This window comes from Lepisma saccharinum, chromosome 9 (genome assembly GCF_977018435.1).
Source record: "Lepisma saccharinum chromosome 9, izLepSacc3.1, whole genome shotgun sequence".
Lineage (NCBI taxonomy): Eukaryota > Metazoa > Arthropoda > Insecta > Zygentoma > Lepismatidae > Lepisma > Lepisma saccharinum.
Window position 1 is genome coordinate 69,981,974 of NC_139237.1, and position 21,815 is coordinate 70,003,788.

Genomic DNA, 21,815 nt, shown 5'->3' on the forward strand with positions numbered 1-21,815 from the left:
TAGTTTAGTGTCATCCCTTCACATTCAGTATCCGTACAGCAACACTTAGTGCTGCGTCGTTAAGCTAAGCCGTTTTTCGACAAGACAGCATCTGCGACCCTGTTCGTCGTTAGTTCCTCCACTATTCAAAACCTTTGCTGCACTATCTCCGTCCAATGTACCAGGAGGACCATTCGATCTTCGAACCCTCATCAGCAGCGCATTATCCCTCCGTAGAATTTGATTTAAGAGTTAAGTTCGGACCGTTAATAACGATCTTCAATATCCTTAATTAGCATATAAATCTTTCCCCTGTCCATTGCGCTTCCCCCTCCTTCAAAGGTGCCTCCTCCTAATTGCAGGGCCGCGAGATTAAATTTTTCAGTTTCTGGATTCTGAAGGAGGTATTTAATTCTTCGTTCCTCCCATTAAGGCCCTCCCTCGTCTCCTATCCTCGCGCTCGGAGTGGATCTTCATATAGCTCCCATGGATTTTCGGACGGAATTAAAAGGCGGATTTGCAGTGTTGCAAACTTCGTCGTGAAAGTGTGCCCAGATTTAGTTTCTCAGACAGATATCCAGTGTCCTGTGTATACACTAGCTGTTCTTAAGCTCAGGGTGTCCGCGAGTGCTTGAAGATATGATACGAGCGAATATTTAAGGAAAATATACTATTCAAAAATACAAAAATGTAATGTGTATTGCTGGAGGTGATAACGTGAGAACATTTCTTGTAGTTTTCATTGTTTATAATACAAAACCTCAAGGAAAGGATCTCAATCGATGGTCTCACTTACAAAAAGGACTTACCTAGGCAATTAGGGGCTCTGAAGAAATTGATGCCTTTCGTAACGACATACTTGTGTGAATATTAGTTGATGACTTCAGTGGCGGAAAGCACAGTGCGCTACTATACCAGGAGTCCTGGGTTCCAATCCCGGCCTGGGCATGGTTGTTCTTTGTGAGCGTCCCTTCATCAAATCATCATTCATCATCCTCATCTTCGCGATTAGTCAAAAGTGGCGGAAAAGCGAAGTAAAATACACCAAATCATTATTTTTTTCTTTTCAAATTTAGTCTTTCCAAGGATAAACCAACGTACATTTCCTCATACGTTGGAAAGTAATTGCACAGAACTGTTAATATAATCGCGGCATGCAACAGATTTTGATGCATTAATCCTGCTTCAGTCGAAAATTAGCAAACGTTAAAAATATTATAAAATTTCCGACAGGAACCTGACTGCCGTCCTTGAGGTGGCACAGCTCCACAACAATGTCTATTTGAATTTTTAAGTCCATTTTATGCACAGATAGGCTAAGCGCGACTGGGCCTACGTTTATAGTGGGATCGGAACCAATATGCAATGTGCCTCCACCGGATATCGAATCCCGGACGCCTTGATTACAAGGCGACGTCGTTTTAGCAACAATGTGTTGGGACACTGAGCAATGTTTAAGCTCCAGCTCTGTACCTTATCAAAAAATTATGTACTTTCGGTGAAGAATCAAATTTCAAACTATCCACCAATCAACGTTTGATGTTCCATCGTTGTCATTAGCCGAGATCGTACAACGGAATGTGTCGTACTTCGACATGGTGCACTCTCGCTGTACTGTGGCGTGCTCTCGGATTCCGCGGCTCTAAATAATTAGGAGAAAATGAGAGAGAGAGAGAGAGAGAGAGGGGAGACTTAAAAGAGCCCCGTCGAGCCGTATCCCGTTGCACATCTTCGTGTTACTGGGACATGCAAAATGATAGCGTCCTTTGAGAACTGGTTGACGTTTTTGCTATCGATTCCCCGAACTTATCTGACGCTGAGAGATCCTATTTCCTCCTCGGCATTAAGGCTGAGGAGGCGTACGGTCACCGTCAAAAGTGCGTTGCAGCTGGGCACCCTTTAACGGTATGCACCCGGTGTAATGCGGTGTGCCTGACTATAAGAATACACTAGATTAACCGTAGCCGATTTCAGTGATTGATGCTTTGAAAAAAAATGTATGTTATCGCTTCAGATTCTGTGATGCGCACACAAAAAAAATGACAAATGGAATTAATATATTTTGTACACTAACTACATCAGTGTATGCAGACATGCCTTTCATTGTTGGCTGCATTGTTTGATGCAGGAAACGCCTCCTCTGTGTCAGATCGTGTTGAATGATGGTCTGTCGATCTTCTGGATGTTTCTTGTGTGAGTCACTTTTTAGCTGCATACATACAGAATAGAAAATGTTGCTTTTCGAGAGGTCGTAACATCGCAAAACGCTGGGAAAGTGTGTGTGAATTCTAACCAACACCGCGTGTGTGTGCTATTTCTTTCTAGATATCAATTCCACAGAAAGTGGCCCTAGATTTCTCGACTGTAACAGTGCTTTCAAGGTTTCTCTGTTCTTAGCCTTATGTATGAAGAGATAATTGGCTCACTTTCTGTGGACTGTCCCATTTCCTGCCACTCTAAGTGAGGAAGTATGATGGCAAGACCTCCAAACACTTTTCGGGACTCGAGCACGGAACCTTCTGTAGCAGGTAATATTGTGTGTGTGTGTGCGCGCGCGCGCCAGATTGGTCCTTTCCGGGAACTGTTAGAAACACACCTTTACACCGGGGAACCAAATCGGCTCTGGGGAACTTTCCTTGGTTCCCTGGAAAATGTTCATCCAAAACCCAGCAGAAAATTATGAAATAATGTCCTGATAAGTACAAGTTAATTCTGGAAAGTTCCCCAATCGGTGGAAATTTTTCATTAACATTGTGTATCAAGTGTGTGAATTAGTTCCCATCGAGCATTTCAGGTGGCAGCACTAATGCAAAAGTGTGTTAAGATCTGCCAGAATTCTGTAAGCCCAGCTCATTATGAAATTCCAACGTATGTACTGGAGCTTGGATGGCCTGGAAACTGCATAAAACGAAAAATAAGAGGGTTCCCGAAATAAGATGGCCTGCCAGGTTCTCTGATTTGAAAATCTCGCAAACCATTGTTTGTGTGTGTGTGTGTGTGTGTGTGTGTGTGTGTGTGTGTGTGTGTATCCCTCCCACACGCATCTTTAAGGCAAGGACGGTGCGGCCAAGCTCTCTGAATTAGGGATTGCCAAACGGATCCGGATCCGGGTCCGAACGTTTCGAATCTGATCCGGATCCGAGAGTTTCGTATCTCAATCCCATTATAATATTACCACACCTTAAAAGGTATTATGATATTCGATTACAAAGAAATTTTTCATTAGTTAGTCCTTCAAGATTTTTTTTTCAAGTGTTGTTCCTAAAATACTTTGCTACGCATCGGCTAACACACTCGTGCACAAAAATAATCTTACTTGTTTAACATGAAATGTCAGCGGAGATTTTGTAAATGCCGTTGAAACGAATATGTATTCATTCGAATGTATTGGAAATGGAAACGCACATAAATGTGAGACATTCCATTCTAGGATGAAACATTTAACATGATAGAAATGTTATGCAAAAATTATACAATTGTTCTACAGTTACAGTTTTACAAATTAAAATAAAACATTATAATATATGCAGTGTTATATAATTACAAAGTGTAAGACTAACAAGGGAGGTTATCTAAGTGTCCCCCTCCCATTTCCATGAAACTTGGCAGTTGTATAGTGGGGCCGAAAGGAAGAAATACGTGTTTTTTGTTTGGGCTAAAAATCTGTTCTAGCGGGCGACCCTCCCCCCTCAAATGTCAAGATGAGGACAAATTGAAGTGGGGATCTGACCCCTGTGTCCCCTCCGATTTCCATGAAACTTGGCAGGTGTATAAAGGGGCCCAAAGGAAGAAATACGTGTCTTTTTTTGTTTCAGCTAAAAAACTGTTTTAGAGGGCAACCCCCCTCAAATGTCAAGATGAGGACAAATTGAAGTGGGGATCTGACCCCTGTGTCCCCTCCGATTTCCATGAAACTTGGCAGATGTATAAAGGGGGCCCAAAGGAAGAAATACGTGTCTTTTTTTTGTTTCAGCTAAAAAACTGTTTTAGAGGGCAACCCCCCTCAAATGTCAAGATGAGGACAAATTGACATGGGGATCTGACCCCTGCGTCCCCCTCCGATTTCCATGAAATTTGGCAGGTGTATACGTAGAGGGGCCCTATGCCCCCCGTTTCTTCCTATGCCATATTTATGTGGTTTCGGGGTCAGATCCCCATTTCAATTTATCCTCATCTTGACATTTGAGGGGGGGGGTGCCCCCTAAAACTGTCTTTTAGCTGACACACAAAAACACGTACTTCTTCCTTTGGGTCTCTCTATACACCTGCCAAATCTCATGGAAATCGGAGTGGCACACAGGGATCAGATCCCCGCATCAATTTGTCTTCATCTTGATATTTGAGGGGGGTTTTACCCCCTAAAACAGTGGTTTTTTTTAAGCTGAAACACAAAAACACGTATTTCTTCCTTTGGGCTCCTCTATACACCTGCCAAGTTTCATGGAAATCGGAGGGGGGCACAAGGGTCAATTTCCACTTCAATTTGTCCTCATCTTGACATTTGAGGGGAATTTGCCCCCTAAAACAGTTTTTTAACTGAAACAAAAAAAGACACGTATTTCTTCCTTTGGGCCCCTTATACACCTACCAAGTTTCATGGAAATCGGAGGGAGACACAGGGGTCAGATTCCCGCGTCAATTTGTCCTCATCTTGACATTTGAGGGGATTTTGCCCCCTAAAACAGTTTTTTAGCTGAAACAAAAAACACGTATTTCTTCCTTTGGGCCCCTTTATACACCTGCCAAGTTTCATGGAAATCGGAGGGGGAAACTTAGACCTCCCTTGTAAGTATATTAATTACAAATCGCGCACACACACAATATATACATATATATATATATATTTGCAGGTAACAATATGTTATAAACACATTCTTACTTTCCAAAGAAGCGCTCATGTAGGATGGCAAAACGGATCCGGAGCCGAAAGTTCTGGATCCGTGTCCGGATCCGAAAAATTTTAGGATCCGGATCCTAAAGATCCGGAACCAACCGGATCCGGATCTGGCCAGCCCTACTCTGAATCCCCTTATGTATACGCCACGAGTTGGGAATTAGATTAGTATTCGTTAATAATTACAAGAACGAAGCTTTTTTCGATCAACTGACTGCATTAGCTTTTAGAATTCTCCTTTTCCCATTAACTCAATACAGGACCGTGAGCTATTTCCTGAAATGCATTTCGCCGACGCCAATATCATCTCAATAACCTATTCTGGCCTGTTCCAGCCAAACCTTCGTCTTAGAATACTTAGCATTTTCCGTAGCTTCCTTGAAATATGATCGAATTCTCTGAGCCACGAAAGAATGGCAGGAATAGATGCGTCTGTGCTAAAGGTTGGTTCGCAGATCTTCCCGGGAGATTGCAGTGACGTCACGCTGTCTGAGTGGTAAACCTAGATGGCAGGTGCTGCCTACCCCGGTGGGGCTCGCAAACTCCCAGACCTTCATAAATCTTCAAAGACACTTCCCACTCGAGTATGATTCGAACCGGGACATGGATGTAAGACACGAGAGACCTCAAGTTACGGCGTAGTTTCCATCGATGTTGTCGGGACAAGAAAGAAATGGTGTTTGCGAAAGCTAATAAAGGAGAACATGTTCTTATCGTGGTTAGCGTCAACATACAGCATGATGTTTGTACGAGGGGAGGCCAAAAAGTGCGTGTCTTCACCATGATATAAACACGCTTCCAAAAGTTAAGCACGTGATGGTAAAATCAACATAAATGGAAAAAGTAAAGCTTTGATTAACACAAAATTGCACATGAAGGTAGAAAATTTGTTTATGCATTAAAGAAAACAAGAATTGTGTACAAAGATAAAAAAAAAATATTTACTTTTCGTAAGTTATATGATGACGTCACATTTGTGTCATTAACATAATGATGTTTGAAGACAAACAAACCAAACAAAACTTACATTAATATGGTATGTGACCACCACGGACCTTCACACAAACTTTACAACGATTTTCCATGCTTTCAATGAGGTGATCAACCATCGCAGATGCGAGCAATGGTCATTCCTCCATTAGGGCAGTTTCCAACTCTCTGAGACTGGCTGGAGGAGGTAAACGTGCAGAGACAGCACGCCCGAGGGTATCACAAAGGTTTTCAATGGGATTGAGGTCGGGGGAATACGCCGACCACTCCATACGAGAAATGCCCTCACTTTCCAGGTACTCGTCAACGATGTTGGCTCGATGGGGACGGGTATTATCGTCCATAAGGAGGAAATCAGGACCAACTGCTGCAGCGTAGAGTCTCACTATGGGGTCTAGGACTTCATCCCGATACCGCGCAGCCGTCACAGAACCGCCTTTAAAGATGTGCAGCTCGGTGCCATATCCCATTGAAATTCCAGCCCACACCATGACGCTGCCACCTCTGAATGCGTGATGTTCGATGATGTTCTTCGCCTGATTGGGTGTGCCTCGTTCTTCCCAGACCCTTACACGCTTATCATCTGATCCCAGGGCAAATCTGTACTCGTCCGTGAGCAGGAGGTTGCACCAATCTAAGACAGTCCAATTGACATGTTGACGACACCACTTTAATCTTGCCCCTCTGGCTTGAACGGTTATTGCAACACAAACACGTGGTACTCGGGCGCTGGTACTCAGCACGCCAGCGCTCACTATCTTTCATTCGTCTTCTTTCAGCCATAGAAACACGAATATTATCGAAAACAATCCTACAAAAGTTATAAACACTTCGTGTCAGCTTTTAAATGCACCTCAAACCCTTCAGAATGCTGGCGTCTTCAACGAAAGTGTGAAGATTCTTGCACAAAATCCTCGCTTTTATGCTATTTCAAGAGCACAGATTAAGCACCTAGGTACAGATGATTCACTCTCTACTTACAAAAAGGAAGCTACACATAAAAACTAACATCTACATTAACTTACGGAAGGCAGTGTAGATGCGCTAGGGCTATGCAATTTTACATATTTGTAGGTTGGTATCTCGGTAATAATCATGCCAATTTATATCATCCCAAGTCCTGTTGAACTGGAGTTAGTCACGAGAGTAGAAGACGGACATAAAACATATGACACTGTCAAATACTGGAGGAGAGAATTCAAGTATGGACGTACAAGACTACAGGATGACTCAAGAGTAAGAAGCTCATCCGCAGCCACAAAACCAAGCATGGTGGCACAAGTGGAGCAGCACCTCCTTCAAGATCGACGTGTGTTGGTAAATTTCTTAGCTAAGAGATGAACATTAGTAGGGGATCAGTGTACGACATATTGCAGGATATCTTACATATGAGCAAGGTGGCTGCAAGATGGATTCCCGGGTTGTTGACATCTTTGCAGTGTGGAATGTGCACAAAACATTTTAGTTTGCCATTGCGGCTTTGAATCTTCAGACCATTCACGGTGTTCACCCGACCTGTCACCTTCCGATTTCTACCTCTTTCCGAAACTGAAGAACCTCTTACGGGGAAGACGTTTCAATGATGATGGTCATTACTGAAGTGGAGAATTGGTTTGCCACCAATTCTGAAGACCTCTATGAAGCTGGTATTAAAGGACTGTCCCATAGATGTTAGAGGGGTGTGGCCATAGCAGTTGATATGCAGGGAAGGAAGAGTCCTAAATGTTAGCTCCTTTTCGTAGAATTGTCGGTCTGCAGGGAGCACGTGGGAGTATCGATGACGTCAACATGCAAGGAGTGCTGAGACACTTGCTGCCATATCAGTTGAAAGAACGATTTCGCCACGAGGGTTCTGGGTTCGAGTTCTGGTTTTTGTGAGTGCTCCTTAATTCATCCCATCATCCTCGTCTCCTCGTTAGCTTTCAACGACAGAAAAGCGACGTGGTATAAGAAAAGTGACAGACAAAAATGAAGGAACTAGCATTTTCGAATTTATGAAGGGGTACTCCATTCGATTCGTGATGACGAATTTTGAAGATTGCAAATGTGCACTCATTATGAGGATGATTTATGATTAAATCGATGAAGGGACACCCGAAAAAGAACATCATGCTTAGGCCGGGAATCGAACCCGGGACCCCTGGTGTTCTAGCGTCCTGTGCCAACCACTCTACCACGGAGGTCGGATTATTATTATTATTATTATTATATATACGAGTCGATTAATTTAATTTAAATTCTTAATGATCGTTTTTTTTTTTTATCCAGGTGAGTGGCAAATAGCAAAAAAGGTGTTCCCTTGTGCTTCCTCTCTCTCTATGCATGATTGGCTTCTCAAAGTTTGCGCCCGGATATCCTGGAAGAAGAACTTCCGGTTGACAGCCCCCTCCCCTCTTCCGGTTGACAGCCCCCTCCCCTTCCCAACGCCCGTGGATCTCCTGGTGAAGAGCACTTATGAAGGCTCATAATTCACGGGCGATTGGATCCCAAATGGAGGCACGAGCTGTGGGGTCATTAATTTTCCAGCGTTGGCCGCCGCACTTTTCGTGCTCCCCCCCCCCCCCTTTTTCCCTTCGGAGCGTTACTTCAGAGTTAAAGAACGAACTAAGCAAGTAGGGCACTCTCTTGTTGCATCCTCTGAGATGCAAACTATATTTTTTTCTTCGCCAACAGATGGCAGAATAGTAAACAGATAGCATGAAAGCTTTCGGCAAGCTTAGCTTGCTTGCAGCTTGTCAAAAAGTTGGATATGGCAAGTTCGTGTAAGTGGTACTCGGCAAGTGAGTATTTGGCAATTTTGCTGCAACTTTGACAAATGGTAACTATGTAGCTGCGTGCACACTTGCAGCAAGTTAACAGCTTGCCATGGAAAACTTGCTTCAGGCTTGCTATGCTATTTGGGTCCCTTTTGATTCTTGCATGTAGCACCCAACGCACCTGATTTCTTATTGTCGCGAATGTCACTCTCAAGTTCTAAACCTTAGACATTCACAGTGTTAAAAAAGTAAAATGCCTGATTTGTGAGCACCAAAAGTTACCATGCCATATGGTAAATGTACCATGATGACGTGCAAGGAATGTTAAATGCTACTTGTTCTTATAGCTCCTGTGTGTGTACTTTCTTCCAGCATAGTAATATTGCACCATTTTTTAGGATTGAAGTTGCTTAAAGTGTTGTTCTCTTTCAGCGCACTGTCGTTGGCTCTGATATGAAGACGTATGTCTACGACCGTTCCATGCCGCTCATCTTCATCGGAGGAGTGCCTCGCTCTGGAACCACTTTGATGAGAGCAATGCTTGATGCTCACCCAGAAGTAAGGTGAGTTCTCACCATGTTCATTCTTAGACTAAGTAAAAGCTAAATATCGAATCATGCATGAACTTTTCTTTTATTTACTTAAAGGAACTAAAGGCTGAAAACCACACAGAAAAATCATGTTTTTTTTAAACATAGAACCAATTAGCAATTCAAAATGCACCATCTGGAGTCCACAGTGCATGCTGATGATGAATTGTACTGTAGAATTGCTTCAAGTGTGACAGGCTATTGTCAAGCATATTAACATGTGCACACCTGCAGCAAATTTACATGGACTTAAACTGCAAACTCGTTTTTCTTGTGCACTTATAGTGAACTTGCATATAACTTGAAGTGTGAAGCAAGTCTTGCAAGATAAAAGCAAATATGGTGCACACTTGTAGTTAACTTAACATGCTGTCTGGGTACACTCTAATTTTTCTTTTCTTTTTTTTCCAGTTAACATTGCATAACTATTTAAATCACATCTTCCTGGAAGGTTAATTCCAACATCATCATCATATTTCACCATCTCTTAACCTTGTGTTCTACTGACACCTGATACTTGTAACTGCATTACAAGAAACTCGTAACTTCCCGACACTGGTAGTAGAGGCTGAACAGTTCCATACATATGTATTAATTTATATACTGATTGTTTTTATTTTTCTAGCTTGTGTAATGTGCATACGATAAAAATAAAATTTTAAAACTCTGATTTTTATTTTTCAGATGTGGACAAGAAACAAGGGTGATCCCACGTATTCTGCAAATGAGAAGTCATTGGCTGAAATCACAGAAGGAAAGTGTTAGGCTAGAGGAAGCCGGGTTGTCCAAAGATGTAAGTCTTTCTCTCCTTATTTAATTAGGAGAACTATTTCTAGCAGTTTTGGTTCAAGTTCTGACGATACATTTATAATAAGTGTTTTCATCAACCTTTAGATGCTGTTTCTTCAATGGTGTAAATGGAATGTGTATCGGTGCAGGTATGAGTCTCGCAACTCAAAGATGATGAGACAGGAGTTTCTCAGGTAAATGTCTGGTCACTGCCGGGATGAACACAATGCAATTGCGAAGTACGACAGGACAAAAAGGGCTGGCAGTGATGAAAAAGGGGTCAGATCACTTTGAGAGAGAGTAGTGCTGGAGGTTTGGAGAGAGGAGGGTTCAAGACTGCATGCCCGAACAGGGTAAGTTCAATCTTCCCTTGTGTGTCTGTCATTCTCAATCACGACGTACAGTATATGGGTTCATAAACATATTTCATTTCGTTTATTTAATCTGGTCAAGTGTGTACCTCATCGCAGTCCCTTTTGGGGGACATGTGCTAAGCGAGTGGCGAACCTGAGGGTAACGTTACGTGGTGGAAGATGCCGGCTTTTCATACATGCCATCTTGAAATGTGATGAAAATCAGACCTGGCTTTGATTAGTGACATTTTAGAATTAGTGTCGTGTTAAATTATTATTTTTTTGGGGGGGGGTTACTAACCGCAAATAGTGTTAATGGTGTTTCATGTCGTTCATCGAACTTGAGAATGAATTAGATGAAACATTGGATAGGCTAATCACTTTGTAGGCAGAAAATGCTGTTGGTCCGTCTATTGACGAACATGGGTCTCGTGCCTTTTCAACTCCCCTTGGAAGCCCTATGTTAACTTGAAGCCATGCTAGGTCACAACAGCAACCTGTCAATAATAGTGGTAACACGGTTCGACCCTTTCCCCACACAATGTAACACATACTTTAAAATTATTTTAAAATATTCCAAAAGCACAAAAAATGGTACTAACGTTTTATGTGTGTGTTATTTACAAAACGACGTTTCGAGAATCTACTGTTCTCTTCTTCAAGTCCAAAACTTCGACTACGAAAACTTTTCATAGCCATTTTTTGTGGTTTTTGAATATTTTTAAATATTTTTAAAGTATGTGTTATATTGCTATTGTGAGTAATCCGCACATTCATAATGAGCCCACACAATGGCTCAATCATTGTTTGCTCATCCCTTTCTTCTCGAGAGTATCCAATTCCAGGTTCCTTCGGGAGACTATGTTTATAAATTTGTTGACCAGTTCGAAAGTATGGCAACATTAAAGGGATGGGATGAGGCTCATGTTTCCAGCCCTATTGAATGGGCCAGCTCTGCGTTGGTACCAAGTTCTAAATCAGATACCCGGGAATAGGCTAATCACGTATGATAATCTTAAAGCACAGCTGATTGAGGAATTTATGGGATCCCTCGACCACCTTCTAGTCAAAGAGAGGATCAAATACAGATTCCATAGAGAGGATGAACCAGTCTCTTCGTATGTGAGAGATAAACAAGCACTCCTTTTTAAATTAGACCCAACATTAAGTGTTAATAAACAACTCAAGTATATTTGTTTAGCATTTTATAGGTTTGTCGCGTGTTACTCACAAATCCAGAATATAAAAAAGGAAAGTTAAAAATTTGTACTTACGTATGTGAGTATAGTGCTCTTATTGTAGAACGACGTTTCAGAGATTGACTATCTCTTTCCTCAGGTTCGTATAAAAACTAAGTACTTGGCATAGTACTGCGTCAAAAATGTAATATGAGGATTGTGGTTAAGGGTTGGTTAGGGTACATTTAAAATATTAAGTTTTTGCTATTAGAAGTACGTAAAAACCAAGCCGTTCCCTAATAAATTTTTAACTTTCCTTTTTTATATTTGTTTGGGACTTCAACCTGAATACATCAGGGAAATATACCAAAAACAATACAATTCTGTTCCCAAACTTTTAAAAGATCTTAGAGTTCGAAAAGGTGAAGTTTTTAATGCGCCGACGAACGGTGCAGGAGCTCTTACATAGCACACAACAAGACACATTGTTTCCGCAACCAAGCGAGACTCTGGTTGCTATGCAGAAACCCATGGTCAGCACCATGGCAGGTGGGAGCGATGCTTTTACACACGCAATGGTTAATCACGATGCTGGATCCGAGCTGTTTGCCTTACGAAAGGAGGTTGACCAATTGAAGGCACAACAAACAGCGAAGGTAATCACAGATCCTCCCTCTGTCGGAGATCTTACGAAACAGGCAAGTAATTTAACATTGAAAATGGACGTAACGTAACCCTCAGGTATACTACTTGCTTAGCACATGTCCTCCAAAAGGAACTGTGATGAGGTACACACTTGACCAGGTTAAATAAACAAAATGAAATATGTTTATGAACCCATATACGTCGTGATTGAGAATGACAGACACACCAGGGAAGATGCCTGTTCGGGCACACAGTCTCGAACCCCTCTCTCTCAAAGCGATCTGACCCCTTTTCCATCACTCCCGGCCCTTTTTGTCCTGTCGTACTTCGCAATTGCATTGTGTTCATCCCGGCAGTGACCGGACATTTATCTGAGAAACTCCTGTCTCATCATCTTTGAGTTGCGAGACTCATTCATACCTGCACCAATAGACATTCCACGATATTTCTTGTCCATGTGTTTATTCAAGAAAAAATAAATATAAATATTTGCAAATTTGATTAGAAAAATATAGCAATTCAAAGCCAGTACTCAAACTGGGGGAGGGATGCAGGATGAAGGTAAGAAAATTTACTCAAACATCCCCCCTCCCAAGTTTTCTTATTATCGCAAATAAACATGGAAGCATCCCCCATCCAGGCTCAGTGTTCCAGCAAAAATACCCCCCTCACAATTTCCCCTATCAGTGGCTGCTCGAAACCTCGTCCTGCACATATTTTTACTCTTGATGATGTTACATATCTGTCACTGATATTTTGGGTAATTACGGCAGTTTATGGGACCATTATGAATTGTCACAATGTGACGAAGTAGTGTTGTGCCTTTGTTGATGATTGATGTTCACTGGTTATTCACCATTTTCCTGGAGAAATGTATCACAGTCCGCACTTTGCATTTGGGTGGGATTCTTTATTGCTGCAGCCATTTCCAGCACGTGTAACTAACAAAAGACAGCGCAGCACTGTGAATGAATGCTACTAGAAAGAGTAAGGATCAAGGTTACTGTCAGTGTTGTCAAATAATGCCCTACATATTTTCCCTAAGATATATATCCGTTCCGTCTTTACTTTCCTGACATGCCTCGTATCTTCCAGGAAATAAAATTGATCAGTGTCAAAATGGTGGCTGTTTATTTCTAACTGGAATCCACAGGGCTACTGACAAAAGCTTGCCATATGAATATGTAATACAGGCTTGGTCAGCCTGCCGTACTTGTGAACGAGCACTCCTGCATGAACGTGTAGACTGCCATGTGAACAGTAGTACTGTAGCATTGTAAGAAGGGTGAAACCGTACACGAGACCAGAAGCTTCATCGGTCACTTTTGTGCAGCGGGAAACTTCTAGTCATCTGATTTGTGAATATTGCCTGAATCATACGAGGCTAGATTTCCAGTTGGACTAGGACTAGTTGTGTGATACTGGCTCACCTGCTAGTTTTTTCCTTACATGGTACTTGTTACCGTACTCGTCGGTATGAATGTTTGTGATATTTGAAAACACGAAATGTGAAAATCCAATGTAATTTTTTTTGGAATGTAATTTACATGTGCTTTTATTAACTGGAAGTTTCAGTATTGTATATACACGTATAATGGTGTGTAGGAAGTTTCTAATGATTTTAAGGATTTCATCATGTTATAGGTTTGAACTAATAAATTTAATTTGAATGCAGAGGATATTTACAGCCAGTGTTTTATGTTTTCACATAAATGAGCATACCCAAATGACCAAAAGTGATTGGCCCAACTGAATGCCAGCCAAATGCAAGAACATGCCATTGGGCAATGGTGATTTTGGCCGTGGTTCCAATGTTGGGCCAACATGTGTTTTTTACGTTGGACCAATGTACTGAAAAGTAAAGTATAGATAGGTTTGTGTTGTGATATATAAAAATTTACACAATACTTTCTCGTTCATATGGTATCTTTGATTTCAAGGTACCTTCAAGTGGCAGCACAGAACACTTTCTAGTTTATTTAGTTTCGCACATTTCAGGGAATTTAGTCTGCACGTAGCGTTGTTTATTTTATACATATAGACACTGAACTTCTTTCACAAGAATACCTGTAAGAATGTTCTTGTTCTCCTACAGCTAAACAGATAAACCATAAGCAATTCCCAGCAAAGAAATATCTTTCATCCATGGTGGCTGACAAAGGACTGGTGACTGACTACAAGTTACGAATAGCTTCTACTTTAACAAAATATAATATTTTAATTGTGTGCTGTGACTTAAATATTCGGAAAGAAACATTGTTACACATAATTTATTTTACACTCCAGAATTTCAGCATAGTCTTCAAAGCTGTCTTAACAGGAGAAAGCATTTTTAAAACTGATTTTAACTCACTTTTCCATGGTTGGGCAAGCGTTTGCAACAACTGTTGATCCAACATAAGACCAACTTCAATTTGCCAACCAATGTAAGCCCAGCCTTTCCCAACGTAAAAACTGTAGTTAGCCCAATGGTTCTGGTTACTTGGGTACTCTGTAAATTATTTATATCCAGCTCATATTTTCTTAATGGCCTCTTCAATGGTGCAGTGGTAGCATCGACGTCTTGTAATCAAGGGGTCCCAGGTTCGATATCTGGTGGAGGCACATAGTTGTTTTGATCCCAATTAACCTTTCTGTGCATAAAGTGAACTTAGAACAACAATTCAATCAATCAATTCAAATCATATTTTCTTAACTCTATATTTCTTTCTTTGTATACATACATATATACACTATATAGCCAAAAGTCACTGGACACCCAGTGCAGGGCCCCATTCCAAACTGTTGCCACAGTGTGGACAGCATGCTATTGTCTAAAATGTTCTCATAAACACCGCTGTTCATATTGCCAGTGACCAAAACTAATGCCAGAGCCCAAACCAGGAAAAACAGCCCCATATCATGACACTACTGCAATGTTCACTTGGTTACTACATTTTAATGAAATGTAATAACAGTGTTAAGGCATTTTTCTTTTTCTTCTGCTTTTCAGGTGTTGGATGCTGCAATAGCAGCATTTTGTTTAGAAGTCATAGCGAGACATGGAGACCCAGCACCACGCCTCTGCAACAAGGATCCATTGACTCTCAAATCAGCTTCGTACCTTTCTGACCTCTTCCCAGCTTCCAAATTCATCTTTATGGTTCGAGATGGTCGAGCCACAGTGCACTCTATAATCAGTAGAAAGGTAAGTTACATATTTAAAGGTGGGCTCTCAGGTTTGAGCTTCCCCCCACAATGTCTTTGAACACTAAAACAATTGTGGTTCTGATAACTTGTTGACTTAAAAATATTAAGGTTCAATTAAAATCCTGTCTCAAGAGTTTTGAGGTTCAAAGGGACAAATTAGCTTCTTCAGAAATGAAATCATAAATACGTTGCTGATGTTGCTTGTAATATATTAAGTATTTACAATTTCTGTAAAACTATAAAATGTTACCTTTTAGTCATAAAGCTTAATTGTGAATACATGTTAGGTTGTTACTAATACTGAATTCAATGCAAAGGTTTTTAGTGAGAAGAAAAGTGAAATGTTACTACTTAAAACATTTTTAGCTTATTTGATTTGTATTGAATTTAGTGATATTAACATCAATATAGAATTATATAAAGACGGTTTGATTTGGCTTCATTTGACGACAGCATCTCAAATTTATTTGTAATTCTTATATCACTTCTGTTGTAGTCAAGTGTACAAATTAGAGAAAAAATGAACTTTACAAACATACACACAAAGTAGATTACCTATAATATGCATATAGGGTGTTATTTTTTTCAATTTGGTACTATTCAAAAACGAATGCACCTCTGTCCTTAAAATAATGAATCAGCCACTATTCTTGAAATTGACAGAGTCCACTGTCATGTCCAGCCAGAGCAAAGTCAGATGCTCCAAATTATATTCTTGTGCCTGCGTCTAGAAACCACTTGTTATTTTTGCTAGGGACATTGAATTTGTGTGATGTGCGAAAACATGAAATGTGAAAAACCAATGTAATTTTTTGGATCCTTTTTTTAGGATGTAATTTACATGTGCGTTTATTAACTTGAAGTTTCAGTATTGTAAAATATAATACATACATAATTTATCAGTATTAGCGTTCTGTTACTGAATGCAATTCTTATTATTTCAGGTTACAATCACTGGGTTTGACTTAACGAGTTACCGGCAGTGCCTCACCAAGTGGAACGCAGCTGTTCAGACGATGAACTCCCAGTGTCAGGAGGTAGGATCGTCACGCTGCCTCAGGGTGTATTACGAACAGCTAGTGCTGCATCCGAGGCAGACGATGAGCAAAATCCTCGAGTTCCTGGATATTCCGTGGAACGAATCGGTGCTCCACCACGAGGAACATATTAACAAGCCTGGAGGGGTTTCGCTGTCCAAGTAAGAATTTGTTTTCGTAGCTAGCCACAAGATCTGTCCAACAGTTTTTCTTGTATGTACGCATTGCTTGCATTATAGAATTATTTTCCTGTAGTTTACGGTTATTACAAGCATAAAAAAAAAACGGAAAAAAAATAAAACAGACTGCTTTTTTCACAGTTAAGTTGCTATATTACAACAATGTAACATTGACAACATCCATTATATAACAGATTCTTTTTGTTTAAAAAATTACTAACCATTGTTATAACTGTATCTTTAGTCAAAATGAAAATAAATGTCTGATGAAAGGAGCGTGTGTTCTCCTGAAACGTCACAAAGAAACACTGTTTTCTTATGCTTGTAATAACCGTAAACTACAGGAAAATAATAAGATCTGTCCAGTGGCGGCGATTAGAGGACAAAGGGAAATATACTTCCTTTACCCCTCCGTTTTGGCATCTTGCCCCCCCCCCCTCCCCCGCGGTTTGGAGCCCAATCGCCGCCAATGGATCTGTCTTTATATATTTGTAATTAAGAAGAGTTTTACTTAAATATTTTTTTAACTACTCGTGTATTTGCTCTTCCTCAACATTTTTCATTCCATAAATGGTCCCTCTTCATGAAGTATAACTAGGATTAGACTCCAGTTTATTTTCTTTCCTTGTCGTCAGGGATATATTTGTATGTATTAGGTTTCCATGTGCACCCCCTGCCCAAACTCTTTGTAGGGCCTCCCCGATGGCGCAGTGGTAGCATCGTTTACTTGCAATCAAGGGGTCCCAGGTTCGATACCCAATGTCCCGATTAGCTTTACTGTGCATAAAGTGGACTTAAAACACCAAATCAATCAATTTTTGTGGCTTACAGGAAATTTAACTTTAATATTTTTTTTAAAATAAAATTTAATTATTTGTTTAGAAAACTCTGCATGCATACCACAATCAGTTTCACCTTTTTAGGTATTGTACAGTCATGGACAATTCTGGGTTGTAACAATACTATTGAAAATAAATATGACATACAACCCAGAAATGTCCATGATCATGCTTGATGGGACATAGACTACTGCTAGGCTTAAGTATAAAGGTAATATAATAATGTGTGTAAGTATTTAGAAGAATAGTCAATCAGGGGCAGCGCGTGCCTTTCCAGGCAGGCAGGGCACATTTTTCTTTTGGGTGGGGAGGGGGGGGGGGCAGTTAACCTCTATATTTCTCTTACGGTTCTTGAGAAGAGTTCCTTGACATAGAGTAAGCAAATTGTTCGAACAATGGGTCACTATTTGGAATGAAATGTAACAAATTCGGATCAAGATATCTCTTAGTCGCTTTATCTGCAGTTTCTCTTTCCATTGTCAATGAATTGAAATTCGTAGATATTAAAGTTTCTACACGGTTCAATGTCATTTTAACATGGATTAGCGTCGCAAAATGTCTTCCAAAATAATGAAAGGAAATATTCTATATTCACCAAGTATCCACTAATATCAATAACTAACTAGGAAGATGATGCAGCGTTAAGTTCAGTTACAACACTTTACATTGGCCATGTACCCCCAAAAAAGTTAGTTTATACTTACGAAGATAATCTGCATGTCAAGTTGTCTGGAACACAGGCACAATCATACAAAAAATACACACGTACAGTAACTATAAACTCTTTCACTCGCAAAAAAACAAACAATTATTTCAGAAGCAATCAATGCGTGCACACACAGATGGAACGCAATGCAAACTCACACACTAACTCAAATCCTCATCTGTATACAATGGAAAGGAAGGAAGATCTTTTCAGGTTGCCGGAACAAGAGCGAAGCAAAGCATTCAAGGTTTTTTTGTTTTTTTTTTGTATCTTATTTCTGCATCGTACTGAGGAAGGTGAAAGTACGAAGGCTGGAAGAACGAATGAAGTGGCTGCCAAGAATTGGAAACACTGAACAGTGAAGGAGGCAAATATGAATGGGCACCTCGTCCACTGCCCAAAGACGGCTACGAATTTTGCGCTTTTCCATTGTGAGGGGATATCGTCCCTTGCCTATGCTGTACATCTTTGGATCAGTCAGTGACGTCACGTCTCAGGGCAGAGCTGAGATCGGACTCTCTCCAACAGGACACAGAAATATTTAAACCTCGTGCAGGGTGGTGCGCACCCTGTAAGTTTGGTTGCAGCAACGTAGGAGTTGAGGAAAAAACAACATCTTTAGTTATACGTATACCGATCGTCTCTTCAGATAAACTTTGTATGTTAAAATTGTTGTGGGTCAGTGCCCTAGTTGCCCTTTATCTAGCATCGCCACTGTAGTCAATATGTGTTTTTTTTTTTATTTCATGAAAATTGATTGTGGTTCTACCATTTGCTGTTCATTTGGCTGAAATCATAGCAAAACCCTTTTGTTGTTCATACATATAATTAGATAGAAATACATTTTTGACTCCTCTTTCAAAAACTTCATATAATATATGTGGTGATAATATTAAGTTTTTATTAACACACACACACACATTAATAATATAGTATCGTATTAACAATATGGTGTGTGTGTTTATTATATTATATAATGATATTCATAATAAATAGAAAGCAATATATAATATATCAGCCATGTTAAGTTATATGTACAACTTATATAACTATATAATATATTTTCTAATCCCCTCCCCTTAAACACACCAGCCATGCTTGTTATTCCCAAATCCATCTCAGTCATTTCACCCTCCCCTATCATTGATTCATGCTTATTTCTCCTTCATTGTAATTCATTCATGCTACGAAGTCAGAAATCCAAGGTTTGAACTCTTTGTCAAAATGCAGGGAATTTAAATGTCTGAAAGGGAATTTGTGGCAGTCACAAGGGAAATTTTAGTCTGTTCCAGGAACAACACTGGAAAGATTGATTTGTTTCATTTCACTTCACATTTCTGCCATTTTTTGCTAATCACAAAGATGAGGATGAAAGGTGATTATATGAAATTGGTGAAAGGAAGATCACAGACTTAAATTGACCAGACGCAACATGAGTCCCACAGACTCGTGCCAGTCTTGTTGGTCTGTAAATGCAGTCCAGGGTTCACTACATGATAGAGGATAGCCAGAAGAGATAGCAAGAACAAAACCTGTTTCACACAAGTTTCAGGAAATTCACATGTTTGAACACTCGACCTCAATTATCCTGTGAAAAGGTTCCCTCAGGATTGCCACACTGTTATATTTTTAGAAAGTTTTGAACAAGGGTGGCTGCTCCTTAGGTGGCAAAGTTACGCAACCAGCACATATTTTTTTTTACTCGCTCTCTCCCGCTAACAATTTTTTTTTGCAAAACATCTCCCCAGGTAGCCCCAAGGTTCAACCAAAGCTACGTCAAACATTGGTCACAGTTCTGTTGTAAGTTCATTCCTTGCCACCAGCACAAGGAAGGAAATTTGTTCACCTGAAGACAAGAGAAGAGGTGCTCTCTCGAAATGTATTGTTAGAATAAGTATAGTTAAATGCACTAAACAATGGATAATGTCCAACTAACTTTCCATGCTAATGCTTGTGTTAAACTTATGTAAAATTTAGTTTTTGTTCATTGCGTAAGACATACATTATTGAGACTCGGTTGTTCCTATTTTTTAAACAAATATTTTTGTTCTCATTCTTCATTGCCTAGGGTGGAGCGATCATCGGACCAAGTAATTAAACCCGTCAACTTGGAGGCACTTACAAGATGGGTGGGCCATATACCCGAAGATGTGGTGGAAGATATGGCCAATGTTGCCCCAATGCTTTCGGCACTCGGTTACGACCCGTATGCAAACCCACCGAATTACGGTTCTCCTGACAGTTTTGTGGCGGACAACACAAACGCAATCAAGAATAATGAAAAATTATGGAATAACAAAGCTCAAGAAATTCTAGGTGCCCCCAAAATCAAAACTTCCGAGAAGTACAAAGACAATAATGAGGAGAAAGAAGGTACATGATGAAGGAGTTACAGTAACTCATGCAGTTCAGTGTTCAAGAAATTCTGTGAAAAAATTCTCATGGTTGTCTGAAGGTCACTGTTGACATATCAAAGTAAAAAAAAAAAAAATCAGCATGAAACAGTGGTAGCACTGATGAAGGTGTATGCTTTGTCTGTAAACATTTTCTGTTACAATTACTTTTTTTTGTTTTAGACTGATGAGAGTAGATATATTGGCCAGTCCTTGTACGAGGGTTTCTTGATACGGATTCTACTTCCCGTGATTCTTCATTTCCCGATACATTCCTCCTCTGGTTTTATCACGTCTGTAATCAAAAACATTTGGTATGTAACAAAATTCCAAATGAGATCAAGGTGAAGACAAGATTTTCTTTGTGCATAATAGTGTGGCTGCTAAAAAAAATGAATGCATATTTATTTATTTATGTGCCATTTATGTGACTGGCAATTTTGCACAAATCTCTTTTAGTTACTGACATATGTTTGCAGAATGGTATGTTTTGTAAGTGTAGTTATATATTTTATTAAGGAGACAATATGTGCAATATAAGCATAATACCATTTGATATGTTTCTATGTCAACGTAATTTTTATTGGCATCACAACAGTTCAATTAGCAAATGACTACAGAAAACTCAATTCTATTTGATGACAATAACTTATTCGAAATTAAATACCTGCTTACTCCAGTGAGTAACTTCTTGGAAATGTTGTATACGGTATAGAATGTGTAAGCATTGTTTTTTGTTTTATTTTTTATTTATGGCATCTTTTGTATCACACACTGATGGGGTAAGGAAGCATGTGTGTTTCTATTTGTATCTGTTATGTTCAGCACTGTACAAGATGTTGTGTATTCTTCATTCAAAACTATTTTCTAATAACAGAAAGTTAGTACTCGTAGCAAGATTTTTTTGCAACGTAGTAGAATGAGAGTGTAATTTTGAAGAGTATTTTCCATTTACAGATATCTCCCAAGAATGGTGAAAGGAATGTTCACAGATGACTTGTTTTGAGTGTGTGTAAGGTTTGGCTCTGTGTGTGTGAATTGTAGTTATGTGGGCTGTACCGAAATTCAGATGTACCTTTTTATTGAGTGACGTAGGTCATTCATATTACACATCTTGGCCGAGTAACTGCAGTAGCTTTTCTCCTTCATTGATGGCAGAGAATAGATTCCAAGCAGAAGCAGTATCGTCATTGAGCTCTTGAGGAAGGAGTGCAGGCAGGCTGTCTGGCATCCACAAAAGGCTACAGAATGTTTACAGAGACATGACATGAGTAATGTGCACAGACAGATGAAGTTTA

General features: G+C 40.0%; 1 protein-coding gene across 3 annotated transcripts in view; it reads left to right on the top strand.

Moving 5' to 3' along the window:
- Tpst (tyrosylprotein sulfotransferase) overlaps positions 1-21,410 on the top strand; it is a 420,927-nt gene extending 399,517 nt beyond the window's left edge. For all 3 annotated transcript variants that reach the window (XM_083128367.1, XM_083128369.1, XM_083128368.1), the window contains 5 exons: positions 9,052-9,182; positions 9,894-10,002; positions 15,167-15,361; positions 16,308-16,561; positions 20,193-21,410. In XM_083128367.1, the coding sequence (XP_082984493.1) occupies positions 9,052-9,182; positions 9,894-10,002; positions 15,167-15,361; positions 16,308-16,561; positions 20,193-20,505 (1,002 nt within the window). In that variant the 3' untranslated portion in view covers positions 20,506-21,410. The remainder of the gene's footprint in view (positions 1-9,051; positions 9,183-9,893; positions 10,003-15,166; positions 15,362-16,307; positions 16,562-20,192) is intronic.
- Positions 21,411-21,815: the final 405 nt, after the last annotated feature.